This window comes from Brienomyrus brachyistius, chromosome 17 (assembly GCF_023856365.1).
Source record: "Brienomyrus brachyistius isolate T26 chromosome 17, BBRACH_0.4, whole genome shotgun sequence".
Taxonomy (NCBI): Eukaryota; Metazoa; Chordata; class Actinopteri; order Osteoglossiformes; family Mormyridae; genus Brienomyrus; species Brienomyrus brachyistius.
In genome coordinates, this window is record NC_064549.1 from 10,634,867 (window position 1) to 10,657,945 (window position 23,079).

General features: G+C 43.9%; 3 protein-coding genes across 4 annotated transcripts in view; 2 read left to right on the plus strand and 1 right to left on the minus strand.

Annotated features, from left to right (window-relative positions):
• Positions 1 to 5,140: 5,140 nt before the first annotated feature.
• Positions 5,141 to 7,779, plus strand: LOC125711839 (C-type lectin domain family 4 member E-like). The gene is made up of 4 exons (XM_048981241.1): positions 5,141 to 5,509; positions 5,624 to 5,775; positions 6,804 to 6,907; positions 7,133 to 7,779. Exons 1-4 carry the CDS (start codon positions 5,206 to 5,208, stop codon positions 7,293 to 7,295), a joined length of 723 nt encoding a protein of 240 aa, XP_048837198.1. The 5' UTR covers positions 5,141 to 5,205; the 3' UTR covers positions 7,296 to 7,779.
• Positions 7,780 to 13,001: 5,222 nt separating this feature from the next.
• On the plus strand, positions 13,002 to 19,368 carry LOC125711838 (C-type lectin domain family 10 member A-like). Of its 2 annotated transcripts, XM_048981239.1 has the most exons (8): positions 13,002 to 13,187; positions 13,494 to 13,626; positions 14,774 to 14,839; positions 15,166 to 15,291; positions 15,839 to 16,237; positions 16,350 to 16,501; positions 18,160 to 18,263; positions 18,489 to 19,368. In XM_048981239.1, the coding sequence occupies exons 2-8, from the start codon at positions 13,569 to 13,571 to the stop codon at positions 18,649 to 18,651; spliced, it is 1,068 nt and encodes a 355-aa protein (XP_048837196.1). In that variant the 5' UTR covers positions 13,002 to 13,187; positions 13,494 to 13,568; the 3' UTR covers positions 18,652 to 19,368. The 2 variants fall into 2 exon arrangements, with proteins under 2 accessions (XP_048837196.1, XP_048837197.1); XM_048981240.1 differs by lacking the exon at positions 13,002 to 13,187 and having other exon boundaries at positions 13,197 to 13,626.
• Positions 19,369 to 19,972: 604 nt separating this feature from the next.
• The window catches only part of LOC125711837 (protein jagged-1b), a 28,004-nt gene continuing 24,897 nt past the window's right edge, over positions 19,973 to 23,079 (minus strand). The window contains exons 10-14 of the mRNA XM_048981237.1: positions 22,439 to 22,552; positions 22,180 to 22,226; positions 21,887 to 22,063; positions 21,647 to 21,788; positions 19,973 to 21,521 (exon numbers count right to left, since the gene is read on the minus strand). Of these exons, the coding sequence (XP_048837194.1) occupies positions 21,079 to 21,521; positions 21,647 to 21,788; positions 21,887 to 22,063; positions 22,180 to 22,226; positions 22,439 to 22,552 (923 nt within the window). The 3' untranslated portion in view covers positions 19,973 to 21,078. The remainder of the gene's footprint in view (positions 21,522 to 21,646; positions 21,789 to 21,886; positions 22,064 to 22,179; positions 22,227 to 22,438; positions 22,553 to 23,079) is intronic.

The window sequence follows — 23,079 nt, forward strand, 5'->3', positions numbered from 1 at the left end:
ACCAGCCCGTCCAGAATGGACTTCCAGTGGGGGCCAGTCTGTGTTCCTCCACAGGACTGTACTCAACACATGGCTTCCTTTTTTCAGGGTCAAGGACTTGGTTAGTGTAGTGTGTTTGGGAATTGTTTTTTATACATGTCTTACATGGTTTTTATTTAGAGTTGTTTGACTGCACTTTGTTGCCAGGGTGGGGGGATGCATGCTGGGTGGGGCAGAAAGGTGGGGGGACACCCACCCTTTCCAGTGTGTGTGTGGGAGGAGTGTGAGAGGAGCGTAGAGAGTATTGGCGGTAGGGATGGCGATACCACTGATGTTCTTGTCGATCTGATATGATCCAATACTCAGAATTCAGACTCTTTATTGCCGGTACATGCTAACATGCCAGAATTGTTTATGGTTCAAGACAGGACAAAATCACAACACATATGGAGAAACGCCTCACAGAATATACACTACTCACAAAAAGTTAGGGATATTTGGCTTTCGGGTGAAATTTATGGAAAACGTAAAACGTTCACACTACAGTGATTTTATATCATGAAAGTAGGGCATTTAAGTAGAGGCATGCAGTGGTGATTTCCTCATCTCAAACAGTTTATTGAAACAAAAGCCAGCAGCAGTGGTGAGTATACCACAACAGAAAACGTCAATGTCTCAGTAACGTGTCATGTGCCCCTGAGCATCAGTTACAGCTTGACGACGACGTCTCACGCTGTTCACAAGCATCCCACTCCTCTTGAAGGGCGGCCTTCAGGTCATTGAGGTTCTGGGTTGCAGAGTTATGAGCCTCTACACAGCGACTCAGCTCATCCCAAAGGGTTTCTATGGGATTCAGGTCTGGAGAAAGTGTAGGCCGCTCCATTCGAGGTACCCCAGTCTCCAGCAGCCTTTTCCCTAATGATGCGACCTCGATGAGCTGGAGTATTGTCATCCATGAAGATGAAATTAGAACTGTGTTGTTCATGCAGGGGCACGATCACTGGATTAATGTTATTCAGGTGGTATGGGCTTGTCACTGTACCATTCACAAAGTGTAGGGCAGTTCTGTATTGACTAGACACACCTGCTCACAGTGTAACTCCGCCACCACCAAAGGCTCGTCTCGCGACAACAGTGGCTGATGCTTAGTGCTCTCCTTGACGTCTCCAACATCGTTGGCGGCCATCATTTCTGCTCAGCGTGAATCGGCTTTCATCAGAGAACGGCACTGAGGCTCACTGGTCCCTCGTCCAGCTTAAATGCTCCCTGGCCCATGCAGGACGATAACACCTGTGCCTGGTGGTGTGGTCAAGTACCCTTGCAGGTCGTCTAGCATGCAGACCACGCTGTTGACAATGAAGCGGTCATCAGTGGGGGATGTGGCCAAAGGACGTCCACTTCTATGCCTTTCTGTGACTCTTACAGTCTCTCTGTTGCAACCTGCTGATGACACTCTGTGACACTCTAAGCTCAGTGGCCACTTCCATATGAGAGCATCCTGTTTGACGCCTCGCAATGGCGAGCTCCTGTTGCTCAGTTGTTAGGTGTCGTCTTGGTCTCATGATGTCAAAATGTGAACAGCATGATGAGGAGAACTGTTTAAATACCAATTCTGACTGAACCAGGAAATTTATCGGTCGATTCATGGATCAAACACCGGTTGTGAATTTTGCCGTTAAGCTCCTTGTTAGAGAACAGCAGGTTGTGTAAAAAGTACTGAAACATTAAACAGCTGGACATGTGCATTCAAAAGTTTTAGGAAGGTCACATTAAGTTCACCTGTAAAGGTTATAGTGCATTTTAGGTTCATTCTGAAATTTCACCCGAAACTTAACTTTTTGTGAGGGGTATATATGTGTAAACTAGGCAACAGAAATTACAAATTAACAGGGAGCTACTTTACAGATGCACAGTTCAAGAACTATCAATAAATAACAATAAATGAAAATAATAAATAAAAGGATACAAGGTATCCCTCCGGAGGAGGGGGCTAGGGAGGGGGAAGTCTGGACATTCCTGCTTAGACTGTTGCCCCCACAACCAGGACCAGGATACATCATGGAAGATGGATGGATGGATGGATGGATGGATGGATGGATGGATGGATGGATGGATGGACTACCATGTGCAAAAGTGACTGCAAGTGAAAAGGAAAACAGCATGCGGGGGTCAATGTGCAAGTTCCACCAATGCAGAATAAAATGGCAACTGGAGTAGCACAACAGAAAAATAACCAGCACTTGTTCATTGATGTTGTGCAAATTAAACCAATAGAGCAAGTAGACCATGGATGTGAATTGTCAGCCAATGGAAGAGGGGAATAGTCCCTTAGTGACTGGGTTTCACCTGGGTGATGGGATTCCTGAGGTATTAGGTGGGTTTATTTAGGAGCCGGACGGCGGCATGAAAGCAGCTGTGGAAATGGCATGAGGCCCAGGTCATGATGCACTTGTACCTTCTCTGTGATGGCAGTTTGGTGAAGAGTTGACTGCCTGGGTGGATGGAATCGACAGTAATTTTCCAAGCTCTCCTATTTGCCCTGGCAGTGAACAGGTCTTTTAGTGTTCGTTGCTGACAGCAGAGGTGGAACGTTCAGGTCCAGAAAGTACAAATCCGGACCAAGGTTCTATTTAAACCGACTAGCTGAGTATAAAGAGTCACAGTCACAGAATACTGAAAACTCTGGAAACAAAGAAAATAATTGGTAAAAAAAAACGTTTGAGTATGTGTGTGGGGTGGGGGATCGTCTTAGGGGCAATATGGTAATGCAGGTCTTTTCCTTTCACTTTCACTTCCACTCTTCAGGCTCGCGCAAAAAACAATCAAACGAAGATGGAGCGCATTGATGCCATCGATATGGAAACTTATGAGAAATTCGTACGTTAGTTTAAGTTATGAAGCAGGAGTCATGCGACCAAGATCTTTAGGCTGTTAGAAACATGACTGAGACACACAATGTTTTTATTCAGGATGTGCCCTTTTAAATCCATGTTTTCAATAACACAAAATTGTTGCGTATGTAAAGAATGATCCGCATGCAATGATATTACTTCAGAAGTATTTCAGTCCTGATGTAAATGTATTTGATGGTTCAAGAATGAATAACGCAATAGGTAATGCAACAGATGTTTCTAAACCATTATACCGTTGAGAATGTTATAACTAAATTAATATCTGACTTGCTTCAGATTGAAAGTGGTTAATATCTAGGAAGTGGGGTATTCCACAAAGCGGAATTTCCCAGTTAGCTGGGTAACTTCAAATAAACGTGAAAACTGTCCAATACATTTGGCTTATTTGGTTAATGAAGAAATCATGCTTTGTGGAACACCCCCCAATACATTGACAAGATATCGTAGATAACTATACTAATATAAATACAAATGTTATTTGCTTTTTTGTTGTGTAAGATTTTACAAATAAATGGTGACATTTTTAAGAGTAAAAACAAAATAAAAACAAATATTAAAGGTTTAGATGATCGACAATTATAAAGTTTATGGTGCACGAATATATACGTATGAGACGTTAGAAACACAGCTGTTGCACATGCGTCAACCGAAAGACGTCTGGGAGAGTCGCTGAGAGCTTGCGGCAGTATATATTATTGTCACCGGCACCGCACGTTAAAATGCCGTTCCCGTCTTTCTCGGTGGAAAGTTGTGAGGATGACTGTACGTATCCGAGTTTTAAGAGTCTCGATCATTTATATACCGTCATTTATTTGCTAATGTATGCACATTACGGTAAACTTGAAAACGAATGGAAGACGTTCCGTTTTTTATAACAGGAAATCATGGAATCTAATTGCGCATTAGATTCTGACAGCTGTGCAGAATTTCTTGGTTATATTCAACGAATTTATTTAGTCAGTAAACCAATCCATTATTTTCAGACCTTATGAATTGTGCGTGTTTAATTTTTTAAGCAAATTGGGGACGTTTTGATCATTACACCGCGCGCTTCCTAACTGAAAACGCACAATCTACAGTTTTTTCCTTAGTCAAGTCGCTTCGGCACAGACACCGAACAAACTTGCAATGGACACATCTGTTCGTGGAAAATAGGCTTTATATATCGGCATATCTTTTGTGGCATTATTCAGACGCGGTTCAGATCTTTTGTTTATTTAGATTAGATAAGTGTAAGTTTTTTGTAATATGAAGCGCAGTTCCGTGATAAATTCTATATTTGTTTCACATTTGTCACCTGAACAAAAACTTATGCGATAAGTTGATGACATTTGTTTGTTGTAACAGCGGTGACTTTAGTATGGCCGATTTCCCATCTCTACTTTCATTTTTACAGATGACGAATCAGACTATAAATCAGCTTCACGCGTGGCAAGAAGTAACGCATTTCCATCCAACGAGTTTTGGAGAGGATATTACCGCCGTCATCTTAAATACATTATAGCGATCTTGCTACTTGTTGTCCTATTCATTGCCGTAATATGGCTGCGTGTCCGCTGTGAGTATGAATCAGTGTTTGCATATGTACGTTACAATATTTTCATAACTATTTCTAGTTATTGTATATGTAATAATACACAACATTATGTAAAACCAGAGGATGCCAACATGACAGTAATGAAAGTTCAGTTATTCAAAAGGTAAGAATTACATCCCAGTGATATTTTCTCTAAGCTTAGACTTTATGCTGCAGGCGAAACGTCTATCCACATCATTGTTCTACTGTGATTTCAAATAATAGTTGTTTAAAATAGTATTTTATTTCTCCGGTTTCCCCCCACAGTCCAAAAACATGCTGAGGCTAATTGAAGTTGCTAAATTGCCCGTAGGTGTGCGTGTGAGAGTGAATGGTGTGTGTGTGTGCCCTGCGATGGGCTTGGCCCCCTGTCCTGGGTTGTTCCCTGCCTCGTGCCCATTGCTTCTGGGATAGGCTCCAGACCCCCCGTGACCCTGAAGGATAAGCGGTTTGGAAAATGGATGGATGGATGGATGGATGTTAGTAGTAGATTAAGCATTTAACCTGTAATTGCAGAATATACCAAGATGGTTTTAAATGTACTTTAAAATACTTTAGGTTTCACTTGAGGAAATATGTAAATCTGTATTCCTAAGTATATGTGAATATACTTTCTATACTTTCTACTGAGTTTATGCGAATATTAGTGTTGTTAATGTATCATTTGTATTTTTGTGTTTTATTTGCCAATTATTAAAACACGTAACAGATGAGAATGTAACAGAGGAGCTTTCGACGATGAAATGTACACCAGCGCACGATAGTGACAAATGCAGCATCCTGGATAAAGAGATGAAGCTGCTACAGCAGAATCTCAGCGTCACCGTTAAGAACATGACACACCTGCAGGAACAAAACAAGCAGCTGCAGAAAGATTATGTGACATTACAGGACATGAAGAATAAGTTGATCAGTGAGAAGAATAATTATCAGCAACAATGCAGCAGTTTGCAAAAGGATAAGGATGAAATACAAGAAAACTATGATGCTCTGTTAAGTAAATTACCCCTCGTCCAGAATTACTGTCACCCCACAGAAAAAGGTAAATTTACACTTTATGTCTCGGCTTAACTTACGTATTTCAATGAAAATATGACTTTCTCATTCTCAGAGTTTCCTGATTTACACAGAGTGAGTGCTTCTTGTATCTTTGCAGGGCGAGTCTGTGATCCCTGTCCTCAAGACTGGAAGGAGCACAACACCAAGTGTTACTATTTCTCTACAAGCGTAGCGACCTGGAGTGAAAGTCAGAATAACTGCAGGAAGCAGGCGGCTCACTTGGTGACTGTAAACAGCGAAGAGGAGCAGGTGACTGGCCTGATCTCTGTGTGTGATTGTTTGTGTCAGTGACCAAGCTCATCTAGTGCAGGTTCATCTAATAGTGCTCTGTGTCTTCTTTGACAGCGTGCAGTGTGGCTCCTTTGACAGTGTGCAGTGTGGGTCCTTTGACAGTTTGCCGTGTGGCTCCTTTGACAGTTTGCCGTGTAGCTCCTTTGACAGTTTGCCGTGTGGCTCCTTTGACAGTTTGCCGTGTGGCTCCTTTGACAGTGTGCAGTGTGGCTCCTTTGACAGTTTGCCGTGTGTCTCCTTTGACAGTGTGCCGTGTGGTTCCTTTGACAGTTTGCCGTGTGGCTCCTTTGTCAGTTTGCCGTGTGTCTCCTTTGTCAGTTTGCCGTGTGTCTCCTTTGACAGTGTGCCGTGTGGCTCCTTTGACAGTGTGCCGTGTGGCTCCTTTGACAGTGTGCCGTGTGGTTCCTTTGACAGTTTGCCGTGTGGCTCCTTTGTCAGTTTGCCGTGTGTCTCCTTTGTCAGTTTGCCGTGTGTCTCCTTTGACAGTGTGGTGTGTGTCTCCTTTGACAGTGTGCCGTGTGGCTCCTTTGACAGTGTGCCGTGTGGTTCCTTTGACAGTTAGCCGTGTGTCTCCTTTGTCAGTTTGCCGTGTGTCTCCTTTGACAGTGTGGTGTGTGTCTCCTTTGACAGTGTGCCGTGTGTCTCCTTTGACAGTGTGCCGTGTGGTTCCTTTGACAGTTTGCCGTGTGGCTCCTTTGTCAGTTTGCCGTGTGTCTCCTTTGTCAGTTTGCCGTGTGTCTCCTTTCACAGTGTGACGTGTCTCCTTTGACATTGTGCCATGTGTCTCCTTTGACAGTGTGCAGTGTGTCTCCTTTCACAGTGTGCAGTGTGTCTCCTTTGACAGCGTGCTGTGTGGCTCCTTTAACAGTGTGCTGTGTGGCTTCTTTGACAGTGTGCCATGTAGCTTATGTTCACATCCAGCATGTGTCAGTGTGGACAGCGTGTGTCAGCAGTACTGCGTCAGTCATTCACTGTCTTCTGTTCAGGACTTCATTACCAAAGAGAGAAGCAGCAGTTACTGGATTGGACTGACTGACAGTGCAAAGGAGGGAGTTTGGCGCTGGGTGGACGACACTGATCTGAAGCAGACGTATGAAATCTTTCATGTATAACCTGTCTGTTACCAAACGAACCAGAAACTAAAATGTGAAACATCTCTGAATTTCTCCACTTCTACTCACAGCTGTCTTACTTACCAGAAAGCCCATTTCATTTGGTTTAAACCTCTAGCGTAGATATTTCTTTAGTTGTGTTATAGAGACGATAACTTTAGTTAGTTTATGTTTAGTATGTCTGGCCCTTCTTTGTTTTCCAGATTCTGGTTATTTGGGGAGCCAGACAATAAGGACCAGCAGTCAGCAGGCAAAACAGCAAACTGTGTCATTAATAGCAACATGTGGATGGATGAACCCTGTGATGATCAGTATCAATGGATCTGTGAGACTCAGACTCTTATCCCCAAACCACTTCATATCTGATTAATCATTTACTTTGAAGAATATAAAGACATTTGTTTTTTCTCTTTTTCATATTCACCTGCAAATTTATTGAGTCCATGCTTGTAAATATGTAGAATAATAATATTCTCCACCTGTTAACTGTGATTGGACAGGTATCTGATATACAACCATCAACGGTAATACACTTGGTAATATGTGATGCATCAACATATTACACTTCTGCTTATGAGAGCTGCATAACATCATGTCACACAGCAATGGCAACTGAGTCCATAATGACTAGATATTTGCTTTAAGCTCTCATGTAAATAACCCAATGTGCTTCAAATGAATGACGTCCGTAACAATTCTGCAATGTATGTTGACAGTATTATTGTAAAATCAATTTAAAAAGCTCTTCATATTTTTATAGAAAAACTTATTTACCTACTTTAAATCTGAATACGTTCTCTAAAAATTGTATTCTATATTAGTATTTATTATTTCAATTTACTACTGAATTATTATTCAGTAGTAAATTGAAATAATAAGCTGTGAGCAGTAGTTGACTGTAAACACTGTAAAAAATTCTGTGCCGGTTTCACTTTTTCGATACAAACGGTGCAATGAAAGTCTGTGCTTCAATGATCATTTCAACAAGACAGTCGTGACACTAGGTGGCAGCAGTGTTAATCCAAACTCCCAAATGACAGTGACATTATTGTTGCCTAAATGTAATCTTAAAAGCAAGACTGAATATAACAATGAATTATGTTCATTTGTATATTAATACTGGCAGATCAGGAATGAAGCTGAGTAACTATCACATGATTTTAACCCTGCAGACTAGTTAGACAGATATACTCTGTACATGCTGCTGACCTGGTTAGGTGTTCACTCTGTCCTATGTTTCCATTGTGATTGGTGGAGATGGGATGTATGTGTGGTTTTGACCCTCACCCTGTCTGCAGAGGTCAGGTCACACTCACTGTAATACAGAACTACTTCCTAAAGTAGATACCCCCCCACACACCCCATACTTTCTTGGGAGGAATCAGACTCAAAGGGGAAGCCCATCCTCTAGGAGCCAGCAGAGGAAGTCAAACGAGCAAGATGGAAAAATCCTACTTTACAGTGTCTAAATTTTAAGGTTTGAGTCTCAAAGCGGTAGCAGGTGTTAACAGGCAGGTGCTGGTGCTGCTTTAGATGGCAGGATGAACAGTGGTACAGGAACAGGAGATATGGGAGAGACGTCACAGGCAGAAGGGTGAGCAAGCCAGAGAGACGTCACAGGCAGAAGGGCGAGCAGGCCGGAGAGACGTCACAGGGAGAAGGGCGAGCAGGCCGGAGAGACGTCACAGGCAGTAGGGCGAGCAGGCCGGAGAGACGTCACAGGCAGAAGGGCGAGCAGGCCGGAGAGACGTCACAGGCAGAAGGGCGAGCAGGCCGGAGAGACGTCACAGGCAGAAGGGCGAGCAGGCCAGAGAGACGTCACAGGGAGAAGGGTGAGCAGGCTGGAGAGACGTCACAGGCAGTAGGGCGAGCAGGCCGGAGAGACGTCACAGGCAGTAGGGCGAGCAGGCCGGAGAGACGTCACAGGCAGAAGGGCGAGCAGGCCGGAGAGACGTCACAGGCAGAAGGGCGAGCAGGCCGGAGAGACGTCACAGGCAGAAGGGCGAGCAGGCCGGAGAGACGTCACAGGCAGCAGGACAGGGAATATCTTGATATTCTTGCATCTCCGGGCAGCACACCCCAGGAGGGGTGGGGGAAATAAAAAGTGCATTAGCCAATGTAGGGGGATCTAGAGGCAGTGCAAACAATTAGCAGCTTGTGTAACTGACACATAGCCATATAGTTTGCTTCCGGCAAGGTGAAGAACATACACTCCCCTTCCATTCCAAGACAATATAGCAGGTCAGCCCTCTGTCGTGCAGCTGGGCACGCTGTAGCATTTATGGCTAACGTAGTTTTCAAACAATTTAAGCAACATCTCAATCACAGATTGGAGGAAACAAAGGAGCGAACTCTACTCTGTATCAAGCAAGCACTTTATTCACCACCCAGCATGTGACTACGGCTGCACACAAAGAAAATTCTCCACCATGCTGCCATCTCCTGACTAAGCAGTGCAATTGCAACTGGGATGTAGAACAGAACAGGGTGGCGGTCGGGTTAAAAAGTTGAGAAAATCCCTTTCATTTTTACCAGGAGCACCTCAGTATTCTTCCCCAGAACTAAGCTCATCCCCCCCATCACTGACTGTTTCTGTCTTACTATCTACCCTAGACTTCTTCCATTTAGGCAGTTTAGTTTGGGGATTTAGCATATATGTGATAATTTACTTAAAAGCCGATAATGATAATTCATCAAAATATGATGCGAAGTCTCAACATTATACAATGTTGTTGTTATACAATGTACAGCTTTTGTTGTTTTGTTTAACACTGCTACTGTGTTACTGTAAGAACTTTTGGTACCACATTACAATAATACTCTCTTTTGCCACTGAATGATCGTTAATAAAAAGAGAACTGTGTTATAACTTGTTTATAATTGTCTGTTAATGATTTAAGTGTTGCAACCTGATTATTAACTTAAAAACCTGATTATTAAACGCTTTATAAGGGTAGTCTTATTGTAAAGTGATACAGAATTCTCAGCTTTCCTTGACTTAAATTTAAATGTATAAAATGAACTTTGTTTACATTTTGGATTGCTCTGAGATATATCGCTTTTAATTTTGTAGCAGTTTGCACGTTATAGGGCTCTACTCATTCACGTTACAAGAGACTGATTCTTTTTTGCTTTTTAGAATACATGTATACACTTCGGATTAGATTGCTGACCCAAGCCTTGAATTCCTTCCTTGAATTCCCCCCGTCCCATTTCCTTTCAGAAATATAACTAACTCTGGACGATCAGGCGTTTTCGCTCTTCATTGACTTTTTTTGACATTTTCAGAAGTGACAATTACAGTGGTCTCACCACTGTGTGGCAGTGTTGGCAAACAAAACCCCAGTAATATGTGCCATTTCATTCATCCTGTATGTATAGCAGACATTTTTACTCAAAGCGCCATACGATAGAGAAAGCAGAGTAATCGGTTCCTGTAGCAATTGGGGCTAAAGACCCAAAGGTAAAATCTCTCTGCCAACCTTTTGATCATGGGCACTGGGTCCGAATCCGCAGAACCACATAGGACACAAAATGTAGCTTTAAAAAGCAAGACTAGTGTGGACATTATGCCGACCGCTGACTGATTTTCCTGAAAAATGACAGCGATATTGCAATGTACCAGAGCGCCCAGCACACACACCCTCAAAGGGAGACGCAGGTGAATTCTGCTGGGAACCATCGTGATGACCTAGATGGGAAGGACTGTTCGGCAGTACAGTGAGAATCTGCTAAGCGCACACACGTGAGAGACGGTGTTATCAGTGTTCCCATGGCGATGGGTGGAGAGGGAAGCCCGAGAGGGTTCAGTCTGTAGAGGAGTCTTCTTGCTTTTATATTCATAGTGATGATTATCTGATCATTTGATTCTCTATACGGAAGAATCAGACCCACACAGCAGCTAAAAGATAATGTTTACAAATACAACACATCGTTTTGGTTTTAGGACACATCTATATCCAAATGATAAAAACACAAAAATGTGAAAAAAACATGACTTAACCAGTGCAATTCACACCTGTAAACCACAGTTAATCAGAAATAGAATAAGATCAAAGCTGGTATCATTCTGAGACAAAGTCCCATACGAAAGGACTGAAAGCGGATCATTCCTGTATATGTACACAGGGCACCAGTAACACTGGCTTATGCTCACAGCGTATTCCTAGCTTTTAGCCAGCATGTCCACTCTTTTCTGTTTTCAGTAATGTTAGCATGCCTGGGGGGTTGGGCAGCCACTCGACCTTGGACCCCCTGAGGTTTTTTTTCTCCTTACTTGGGAGTTTTTTGTCCCTCCCCTCCATTGTCATCTATCTTTCTTTACTTAATTTCTTTCCTTCTTCTCCTCATTCTGTATCACTCTCTAATGATCTTTTATGTATCTTTCACAACCCTGTAAAGTGCTTTGGGACAAGTCTGTTGTGAAAGGTGCTGTATAAAATTAAATTGAATTGTATTGAACTGAACTGAATTGAATTGAATTGTATTGAACTGAACTGAATTGAATTGAATTGAATTGAATTGAATTGATTTGAACTGAACTGAACTGAACTGTGGAGAAAGGGAGACTTTCACAGATCCAGACATTAGAGGGGGTTCATGAGTGATATGAAGGTCTGAGCGCAGATAATGGTAGCTTTAGTTTGGGCTGGGGGTGGGGGGGACTACTTGATAGTTCAGGTTTTTTCAGGGGCCAAACCATGTCTTTATGTGGCCCTCCACATACAGCAAGCACACAGGAGCAGTGCTCACCGGCAAGGTGAATTGCACGAAAATCCTTGTGCGACAGTCAGGTTTCAGCTACTGCTATTTTTAATTCAGCGGCATCTTGTGCTTCCCCACACTTCCCCATTCTATGGTTGCACATTTATTTTTCCTGCGGTCAATCACTGAGATCAGAATAAGGCTGAAAGTCGTGCGTCTCTGTGGGAAAGAGCTGCACGCTTTTTTTCTGCAACAAACACGAATTGCAGTAGCACTCCTGCAAAGTCTCACACTACTGCATTTATTGATTTATGTAAATAAAATATATAATTAGCCAAAGCAGGGGAGGCTAGAGGCAGTGCAGACAGTTGGGTGACTGCAATATGTAAGTTCCAGCGGATATGGCTATGGCAGCATAAGTAGGAGGAAGAGGCAGGTGGGAACGCAGGCATGGGGGGGCCCCTGAAATGTCAGCACTCCAATTCCACAAGGGGGTGTGAAGCTAGAAGCACAGCACTGACAGTTCAGTTTATCCAAAGCCGATGGCACTGATCCCCACCCAGCTCTACACCTCACACTATAGGTCTGACTGGGAGTGAGCAGTTAGCTAGAGCTAGAACTAGTGTCCCTATAAGCTAAACTAAACAGGTGTGTTTTTGGTCTAGACTTGAATATTGAGAGTGAGCTCTGCAACCTGCCGTAGTTCTTTCTACCCTGGGTACTAACAGATACTCTGCTCCTTGAAATGGAAGAAAGCGAGGAGGGCTGTAAGAGGTCAGTAGATCTCTATGGTATTCTGGTTCAAGGCCATTCAGTGCAGTTAATAGCAGTATTTTGTAGCCAATCCAAGACGTAACTGGAAGCCAGAGAAGGGAACATAGAACAGGAATAATATGATCAGTGTTTCAGTGTGTGTAAGAACTCTGACTTCTGCATTTTGTACTGGCTGAAGTTCATGTAAGAATCCAGAAGGGCACCCAGAAAGGAGGGCATTACAGTGGTCCAGCCTGGAAATTATAAATGCATATATTAATTTTTCTGCATCATGAAAGGAGAACATCTTCCAAAGCTTGGCTATGTTCCATAACTGGTAGAACAGCGTTCTAGTAATATGTCTTATGTGAGCATCGAAACATAGATCTGAATCAACCAGGACACCAAGACCCCTGACCGCTGTGTTACTGTAGGCCGAATAGGAAAAGCACAGAGGTTGAGGTTGTCAAACATTTCAAGCAGTTGTGGGACCAACTAGTAGTACGTCCGTTTTTTATGTATTTAACATAAGGATTTTTTTTTGCAATCCATATTTATTTATTATTTAATAATATTATATTTTTAATAATATTCTATTTCCTCCAGGTTTCCCCCCACAGCCCAAAAACATGCTGAGGCTAAATGGAGCAAATTTAGACGTAACTAACTTTCCATGGGTATGAAGGCTCCCCAACCACAGGATAGGCAAAAATAACTTAAACTGGGAAAAGCAAGATTGAAGAAACGCCTTCCGGATCCTGCCTGCTCTACCCAAGCTAACGACAAGCTAACAACTTAAGAGTAAGTAAGGGAAGCTCTTTCTTTAACACCCTCTTATACTGATCAAACAGGGAACAAAAATTAGCCTTGATTAATGCTGCCACACCCTGTAGTCATAGCCTCTGTTCGGCAGAAGAGCGCAAAATACAAATATACAAAAGCAATAACGTAATAATGACCTTGCCGCATTAACAGTGTTATTGTCAATATATATATAAGAAAAAAACGCGGCCCGTATGATTTCAATTATGTAAAACAGGAAGAAATTTTGTGTGTGGCGGTTTTATAAAGCCACGCGAAATGGAAATATTCTACTTCTCTTTTCAGCCTCACCAAATTAGTTCAGTTTTTCATTTGCTCTCACTTGTTCACCTCGCTCGTTGTTCCGGTTCATCTATTTAAATGTCGGACACGGTTTACTCTGTGATAAACCTTAACAACGTAAGTCCCAACGATCGTGGTAAGTATTCTTAGTCTATGTATTACGAGATTTCTAATATAAATATCAGACAAATATTTCACGCTTATTGTCTAAATGTTCAGTCCAGACGTACATTTCTTAAAAGTGCATTTTTATCACTTTTGGAGAAAAAAAACATTTCTTTATTTCAGGCTCTAACACATGTCATGCGTTTTGCGCAGTTTTTACTTTTATATGCGCATTTACCACGAAAGACTAGAAAATGATTGAATAGTGTGGAGTTATTATTGTGACTGGTGAATAATTTGGTTGTAGTTTTATGTCATGAATTGATGAAATGTAAAATTCGGTATTTTTTCTGATGTACATGAATTTTTATCTTAATTAAACCCAAACTAAAACTGATAATGGTAGTTTGGACATATATCCACGTTATTATTATTATTATTATTATTATTATTATTATTATCATCATCATCCAATGGTACATATCAAATTGGATAGATTATTGTTAATACCTTAAGAAATCAGGTGCCGGTTTTGTGCTCTAAACTGCCCCCCATCCGCGGATTGCTTCCCCTGAGGCGGCAGAAACGACCGCTCGTTGAAACTTCATTTTTCACGCCTTAAGCAATACTAAAAAACTCACATTACTCGCTTGCTGTTATTTGATGCTATTCTTTTCGACAACGTTTGTTAGTGTAAATGCAGTCGCCGTTATTCACAAAAAGCGATTCATGTACTCGAATAATGTACCTTTCAATGTACCCGGCTGCTTTGATAACTTAATTTCCCCCCAAATCTAATATGTCTGACACTTTGTTGAAGTCATCATGCAGCAATATTTTTCATTTTCTGTCTTCTGTGATGCGACGGTTAGCGTCAAACTCGGCAGTCATACCAGGAAACGAAATGACATCGAACCAAACCTCAAAACTAATCGGAACTCAGCACATTTTCACTACTCACTGTAGCGATTGCGTCGGGGGAGGCAATCCGTTGCAGGGGGGCAGTTTGGTGCACAACACCTGCACTTCCAACAGGAAAACGAAGAGGTGCCGGTACCCACTATAAGCACTGAGAGGTTTTTGCATTTGAAATCCAATCCTTAAAAAACAGTCAAAGCTTTCCAACAAACACTTTAAACGTTTGCTGAAATTCTGTATCCTCATCTGTGCTTTTCCAGTAAAGCCACGAGAAGATGTTATCTATTCTGAAGTAAAAATCTCTGACTGCTCCCATGGACAAAAAGGTGAGCAGTTAATGTAAACCAAGCAGTCACAACTGAAGACATGCAAAGAGATTAAAAAGAATCTTCCCTACCCTTCTGTTCCGTCTCGGGGGGTGAAATGAAAGATTATATATAAGGATCAGAAACATGTTGTTGTCAGGTTTGCAGCTTACAGGCTAATTAATGAACTTCATGTCTAGCTGTATAAATGCATATATGATGCAATAAGATGCACCAACCTGATTAGTTATTTAAAGCTGACAGTTCTAGTGGCAGGATCAGGGTATAATTACAACGTGCATGTGAAGGGTTTCTGAAGACTTGAATAAAACTTCTTTGTACATCAGTTTCGTCAGACAATTTGAAGACAGAAACCACAGGATCCAGCCCCCCTTCTCGCAGATGGAGTACAATATGCCTAGGGCTGCTGTGTCTTCTCCTGGTCATTTCCATAATAATTCTGGTTGTCTATTGTGAGTATGAATCGGTGTTTGTATGTATGTAGCTGTTACTGTTTGCAGTGTGATTTTAGACTTTATACAGCAGGTTAAAGGTCCATCCAAGTATTTGTTTGACAATGATCTCCTATCATGGTCATAAGAAATGAGTATTTAAATTTCCAAAGGCACATTGGTTAGTGATCATGTAAATTCTAACTGCAGAATGTACCTCTGGTTTTCTATTATGTTTATAAGAATATTAGCGTTATAATAACTTATGTATATTCATATGTTTTAATGTACTTGTGTGGAAATTGGAAGGAAAAATCTGACAATTTCTCACAAGCGGAGATGCACGTCACCCTTCTTTAATAAACAGGTTTTTATTAAATAGGTTAAGATATAGATAGCCAATTATAGATTAGACATTAAGTATTCATGAACAACATAACTACAAATAGACTTGGTAGTATGGTGAATTATGCTCAATAAACCAACCCTTAAACTGTCATGTAAAGTCGCTACACCTGGCAATTATCAGAACTAGTAACAGACACCAAATAACCCCAAATTTTTTCAGTGATGGGAGTTAAGCCAAAAGAGCTTAACAAAGACTACAGCATCCTGGTTGACAAGTGGAACCAGTTAACGCAAAACTACAGCGTCCTGGTTAAGGAGAAGGAGCAGCTTCTCCTCGAACGTAACACCACGATTCGCCTGCAGGAACAAAATGAACAACTACAGAAAGATTTCAACATCACAGTTAAGAACATGACACATCTACAAGAAGGAAACAAGCAGCTGCAGAAAGATTATGTGACATTACAGGACATGAAGAATAAGTTGGTCAAAGAGAAGAATAATTATCAGCAACAATGCAGCAGTTTGCAAAAGGATAAGGATGAAATACAAAAAAACTATGATGCTCTGTTAAGTAAATTACCCCTCGTTCAGAAGTACTGTCACCCCACTGAAAACGGTAAATTTACACTTTATGTCTCAGCTTAACTTACATATTTCAATGAAAATGTGACTCTCATTTTCAGAGTTTCCTGATTTACACAGAATGAGTGTTACTTGTATCTTTGCAGGGCGAGTCTGCGATCCCTGTCCTCAGGGCTGGGAGGAGCACAAGGCCAAGTGTTACTATTTCTCTACAAGTCAAACGACCTGGAATGAAAGTCAGAATAACTGCCGTAAGGAGGCGGCTCACTTGGTGATTGTAAACAGCGAAGAGGAGCAGGTGACTGGCCTGATCTCTGTGTGTGATTGTTTGTGTCAGGGACCAAGCTCATCTAGTGCAGGTTCCTCCAATAGTGCTGTGTGGCTCCTTTGACAGCGTGGTGTGTGTCTCCTTTCACAGTGTGTCGTGTGTCTCCTTTGACAGTGTGCCGTGTGTCTCCTTTGACAGTGTGCCGTGTGTCTCCTTTGACAGTGTGCCGTGTGTCTCCTTTGACAGTGTGCCGTGTGTCTCCTTTGACAGTGTGCCGTGTGTCTCCTTTGACAGTGTGCCGTGTGGCTCCTTTCACAGCGTGCCGTGTGTCTCCTTCGACAGTGTGCCGTGTGGCTCCTTTCACAGCGTGCCGTGTGGCTCCTTTGACAGTGTGCCGTGTGGCTCCTTTGACAGTGTGCCGTGTGGCTCCTTTGACAGTGTGCCGTGTGTGTCTTCTTTGACAGTGTGCCGTGTGGCTCCTTTGACAGCGTGTCGTGTGTGTCTTCTTTGACAGTGTGCCGTGTGGCTCCTTTGACAGTGTGTCGTGTGTCTCCTTCGACACTGTGCCGTGTGGCTCCTTTGACAGTGTGTCGTGTGTCTCCTTCGACACTATGCCGTGTGGCTCCTTCGACACTGTGTCGTGTGTCTCCTTTGACAGTGTGCCGTGTGTCTCCTTTGATAGTGTGCCGTGTGTCTCCTTCGACAGTGTGCCGCGTGGCTCCTTTCACAGCGTGTCGTGTGTCTCCTTCGACAGTGTGCCGTGTGGCTCCTTCGACACTGTGTCGTGTGTCTCCTTTGACAGTGTGCCGTGTGTCTCCTTTGATAGTGTGCCGTGTGTCTCCTTCGACAGTGTGCCGCGTGGCTCCTTTCACAGCGTGTCGTGTGTCTCCTTCGACAGTGTGCCGTGTGGCTCCTTTGACAGCGTGCCATGTGTCTCCTTCGACAGTGTGCCGTGTGTCTCCTTCGACAGTGTGCCGTGTGTCTCCTTCGACAGCGTGTCGTGTGTCTCCTTCGACAGCGTGTCGTGTGTCTCCTTTGACAGCGTGCCGTGTGTCTCCTTCGACAGTGTGCCGTGTGGCTCCTTTGACAGTGTGCCGTGTGTCTCCTTCGACAGCGTGTCGTGTGTCTCCTTTGACAGCGTGCCGTGTGTCTCCTTCAACAGTGTGCCGTGTGGCTCCTTTGACAGTGTGCCGTGTGTCTCCTTCGACAGCGTGCCATGTGTCTCCTTCGACAGCGTGCCGTGTGTCTCCTTCGACAGTGTGCCGTGTGGCTCCTTCGACAGTGTGCCGTGTGTCTCCTTCGACAGTGTGCCGTGTGTCTCCTTCGACAGTGTGCCGTGTGGCTCCTTCGACAGTGTGCCGTGTGGCTCCTTTGACAGTGTGCCGTGTGGCTCCTTTGACAGTGTGCCATGTGTCTCCTTCGACAGTGTGCCGTGTGGCTCCTTTGACAGTGTGCCGTGTGGCTCCTTTGACAGTGTGCCGTGTGGCTCCTTTGACAGTGTGCCGTGTGGCTCCTTCGACAGTGTGCCGTGTGGCTCCTTTGACAGTGTATCATGTGTCTCCTTTAACAGTATGCTGTGTGGCTTCTTTGACAGCGTGCCGTGTGGCTTATGTTGACATACAGCATGTGTCAGTGTGGACAGTGTGTGTCAGCAGTGCTGCATCAGTCATTCACTGTCTTCTGTTCAGAACTTCATTACCAAAGGGGGAAACAGCAGTCACTGGATTGGACTGACTGGCAGTGCGGAGAAGAAAGTTTGGCGCTGGGTGGACGACACTGATCTGAAGCAGGGGTATGAAATCTTTCATGTATAACCTGTCTGTTACTAAACGAACCAGAAACTAAAATGTGAAACATCTCTAAAGTTCTCCACTTCTACTCACAGCTGTCTTACTTACCAGAAAGCCCATTTCATTTGGTTTAAACCTCTAGTGTAGATATTTCTTTAGTTGTGTTATAGAGACGATAACTTTAGTTAGTTTATGTTTAGTATGTCTGGCTTTTCTTTGTTTTCCAGATTCTGGTTATATTGGGAGCCGAATAATAAGGACCAGCAGTTAGCAGGCAAAACAGCAAACTGTGTCATTAATAGCAAAGGATGGATGGATGAACCCTGTGATGATCAGTATCAATGGATCTGTGAGACTCAGACTCTGCTCCCCAAACCACTTCATATCTGATTAATCATTTACTTTGAAGCAACTAATAATAAATGGCCAAAATGTATTTATAAATTACATTATAAATATAAATATAAATTTTAAATAACATCTTCATTAGTAAATAAGCTAAATCTGCAACTTGTTAAAATCCCAGGTTAAGTGTAAATAACATTACATTTTTCCCTTTTTCATAGTCACCTGTAAATTGCTGAGTCTATGGTGGTAATTAGAATAATAAAATGTTTCTCCTGCTAACTGTGACTGGACGGACATCTGATATACAGCCACCAATGGCAATACTCTTGGTAAAATGCACCAAATACTGATGCATCAATGTATCGCACTGCTGCTTATGAGAGATATTTGCATGAAGTCATGTTGCAAAACACTGGAGACCGTGATCATCCAGTAACTAGAAATTTGCTTTAAGCTCATTTAAATATAACACAATGTGCTTCAAGTGAATGATGCCCGTAACAATTCTGAAACATATGCTGACAGTATTATTGAAAAAATAGAAAAATAAAAAGCTCTTTATATTTTTAAAGAAAAACTGTAATTTACCTACTTTTAATTTGAATACTTTTTCTAAAATTGATTTTGTATTAGTATTTTCCTTCATTTGTTATTCAGTAGTAAATTGAAATGTGACACACTGTGAGTGGAAATTGACTGTAAACACTGTAAAAGATTATGTACAGGTTTTGAATTTTTAATACAAATGGTGCGATCAAAGTCTTTGTTTCAATGATCATTTCAGGAAGACTGGTGACACTAGGTGGCAGTAGTGTTAATACAAACTCACAGTAACATTATCGGTGCCTAAATGGACTCTTAAAAGTAAGATTGAATATTACAATGAATTAGGCTCATTTGTATATTAATACTGGCAGATCAGGAATGAGGCTGAGTAACTATCACATGATTTTAACCCTGCAGACTAGTTAGACAGATATACTCTGTACATGCTGCTGACCTGGTTAGGTTTTCACTCTGTCCTATGTTTCCATGGGGGGATGGGGGAGCGAGAAGACCGTGTGGTTTTGGCCCTCACCCTGTCTGCAGGGTGCCGCCCCCATCAGTGGCAATCATATCCTGATTGGTTGGTTCATCCTCATGTGTCGGATCTCCCTTGTGACTGTAGCATGCGCTTCATACAATGTGCTTTTAGCAACCTGAAGGCTAAGCTCTCCCAGATCATTGGATTCCCTGTGCAGAAGAAACAGTTCCACACAGATTGCTTTAATATAAGTGTCACACATTGTTTTGGTATTGGAACTATTGCACTGTAAGGGTAACTGGCGCCTCCATATCTAAATAAACACGCAAAAAACTGTGAAACATTGTAAATGAGCTTTAATCACAACTCACACCTGCTGAGAACCAAATTTCAGCTGCAGAAGTCGAAGCAGATTTGGCGCCATTCTGAGACAAAACCACAGTACAAAAAGTCAATAATCAATAGCGGAGATCATATCTTTATATACAGCATGTACACAGGCGCATCATTGACACAGGCATAAAGACCGTATTCTGTTTACAATCTCTGTGTCACAGTACAGGGACCGCTTGTGTGTTATCTCCTCTTGTTTTCGCTTCTTCTCATTCACAGACGTCTCTCTTTTTCTGGGCTGACCCAGAAAACCAGGCCCTTCTTGCCTCAGGCTTAGGGGCAGAGACACGATTTCCCGGGCAGCTCGTGCTCCGGGCTGGTCACAGCCTCTCGCATTCGGAGCCAGAGATCTCAAAGTGCCCCGGGGTGCACAGAGATGAGAGCCAGGGCTTCTGCAGAAGATCCCCGGTGCAAAATTATCTGCCCTGCGTCTGCAGGTTCATGCGGCTTTCCGGACCCTTCGCTGCAGCTCAAGAAACAGGCACAGGTCGGACGCAGTGACCAGCGGGGAAAAACGACGCCCCAAGGATCGATGCCTCAGCAGTGGTCTCGAGGTGCTACGTGGAATTCAAAGCAAGCTTCTGGCTGCCACCCACCTTATCTCCATTGGCCTGTCACTGCAGCAGGCCTTGCAGCATACAAACTATCTCCCTGTGGATTTGTGGTCCGTCAGTAATAAGACTCATGGCAGTGTGACCAGCAAAGCCCTGAGGCGTGTGGCAAGGAGTCAAGGGGGGGCTACACTTCACCCCATAGCGAATTTCTCTCCATAAGGGCAAGAAATTCTCTCCTCCTCTTGTGTTTGAACCCAGCTAGAAAGGGGGGAGACATACACAGACACATTCTCGCCCCTGTCCATTCCTGAGGTCTTGTTCATCTTGCTGCTCAGAACATGGCCTGGTCAGCGACCAGCCTGGATTTAAAAAGTAATTCTCTGAGGCTTCAGCATCCACTCAGAGCATCTGAATGGAGACTGACCCGGGGTTCAGAGGTCAAGGGTCATCTCGGGGCTCAACTGAGACCTGCAGGTCCGGGGCTGGTGGCGACCTGAGTCATACCTCAAGCTCCTGGTTGTCTGGGAGGTGGAAGCGATTGAGTTTTTCCCTCTCGCGGTTGGAGATGTCCTGCTTTGTCACCCGGGAGAGTTTCAAGGCATTATCCTGATTGGCTGAGGTAGGACATGGAGGCAGGGTGAGTTCGATCTCCTCAGAGTGGCGCTGTAGCTCCGACAAAGCAGGCTGGGAGGGCGGCAGGGACACCGCGCGATCAAGGTTGCGGATGAGGGTGATGAACTCACGCTGGTTGTTGATCCCCTCATCCTGCGGCGTCCGCTGCGCTTGCTGCTGCTGCTGCAGCTGCAGCTTCTGCCGCCGCCTGCGCAGCTCAGACAGCAGCAGGACACAGCAGACGCAGCCGGCGGCCGTAAGCAGTGCCAACGCCCCCACCAGCACCATGTATAAACTCACGCCAGCCCCTCCTGGATCCAACATGGCACCTAGAATCAAGGTGCGAGAAGAAAGCAATATTGGCAGAAGCAGAAAATGTGTGGTATCAAGAAAGGGAAAAAAATAATATTTAGCCATTTAGCCAACCATTACTTTTGACTTTCAGGTGTTTTACCTGAGCAATGCTGCCCGTGACAGGCATCCTGCAGGCTCCTGCATTCTTCACCATCTGGGCAACCACACAGGTAACCGCCCTCTGTGCTGCGGCACGGCACCCCCTGCTGGCATGGATTGGGATTGCATAGGTCCACCACAACCTGGAGAGGCAGGTGACAAGGTGGTGGGGGAGGAGGGGGGGTTAAAAAGGCACCAGTGAGACGGGTGGAAAATGGGAGAGACGGACAGGCTGACCAACCTCGCAATGCACTCCTGTGTGGCCCAACTGGCAGCGACACGATATCTCCCCTCCCTTCTGTTCCACACAGTGCCCTCCATGCAAGCAGGGGGCGCTCTCGCAGGTCCCGGATCCCGTCTGGCAATGCTTCCCAGTAAAACCTGGCAAGCAGTGACACTTGTGGCCAGACAGAGAGTCCTGCAGGTTGCAGATGGTGAGAACAAGCCATCAAGATCCTAATGGGCAACAAGCTCATTCATTTACCCCAGTCACAGAAAGAAAAGCATGGATATTACAGACTCGCAGGGTCCTACCTCACAACGGCCCCCGTTTAGACATTTTCCCTGGCAGCTGGCGTTAACTGTGAAGGACACATGAGTCAGTACCAAAAAGATAACACTGCTACGATGGTCATTCTTTTTCATTTGTATCTGTGAAGAATATTCCAGCATATAGGCCGATATGTGTACATCTCTTTAAACATGTATCCTCTTTTCCATGTTTTATCAGGCTGCGGGCGTCTTTTTTCAGCTTCCCACAGTGATAACACATCCTCGGCCCCCCATTACTCACTAATGTCACAGTTGGGCCCAGTCCAGCCCGGCAGGCATTCACAGAGGTATCCTCCAATCAGGTTACGGCAGGTCTGGGCGTTGACGCACACGCCTGCCTCACATTCATTGGTGTCTGAGTCGTGGACATAGAAATTTACCCACATTCAGAATATTGGAGTTTAACTGAGAGATACAGGGCATTATTTTATCTTTAACAAAGGACTCGGTGTAGATTGGAAGTGCTGCATACTTCTGACACGCAATCAGAGATGGCATCTGCGAAGAAGAGCGTTCCTTCCCCCCCGTCAAGCAAGAACAAGCCGACATCGGCGGGGGGGCTTTCGATGGCACCCGCCCCCCTGTGAAAGCAGCTTGCAGGTGTTTCCGTTGCGACCCTGATGTAGCCTCTAAGGCATGACCCACGGACCCCGCCTTATGCGGGGGTGTACTGCGGGGGTCTCATACCTCGTTATGCGTTGGTGCAGACGTCGTGCATGACAACATGCCTCAAGACGCATCTGCATTCCATCATGCCAAAACATTTTCAGTTGCAGCAAAGTTTGGTTAATAAGCAGCCCGAGACACTTGACAGGTGGGAGACGTCAAAAACAATGTATTAAAAAGAATAATAATAATAATAATCGAGATGAGAAGAAAATT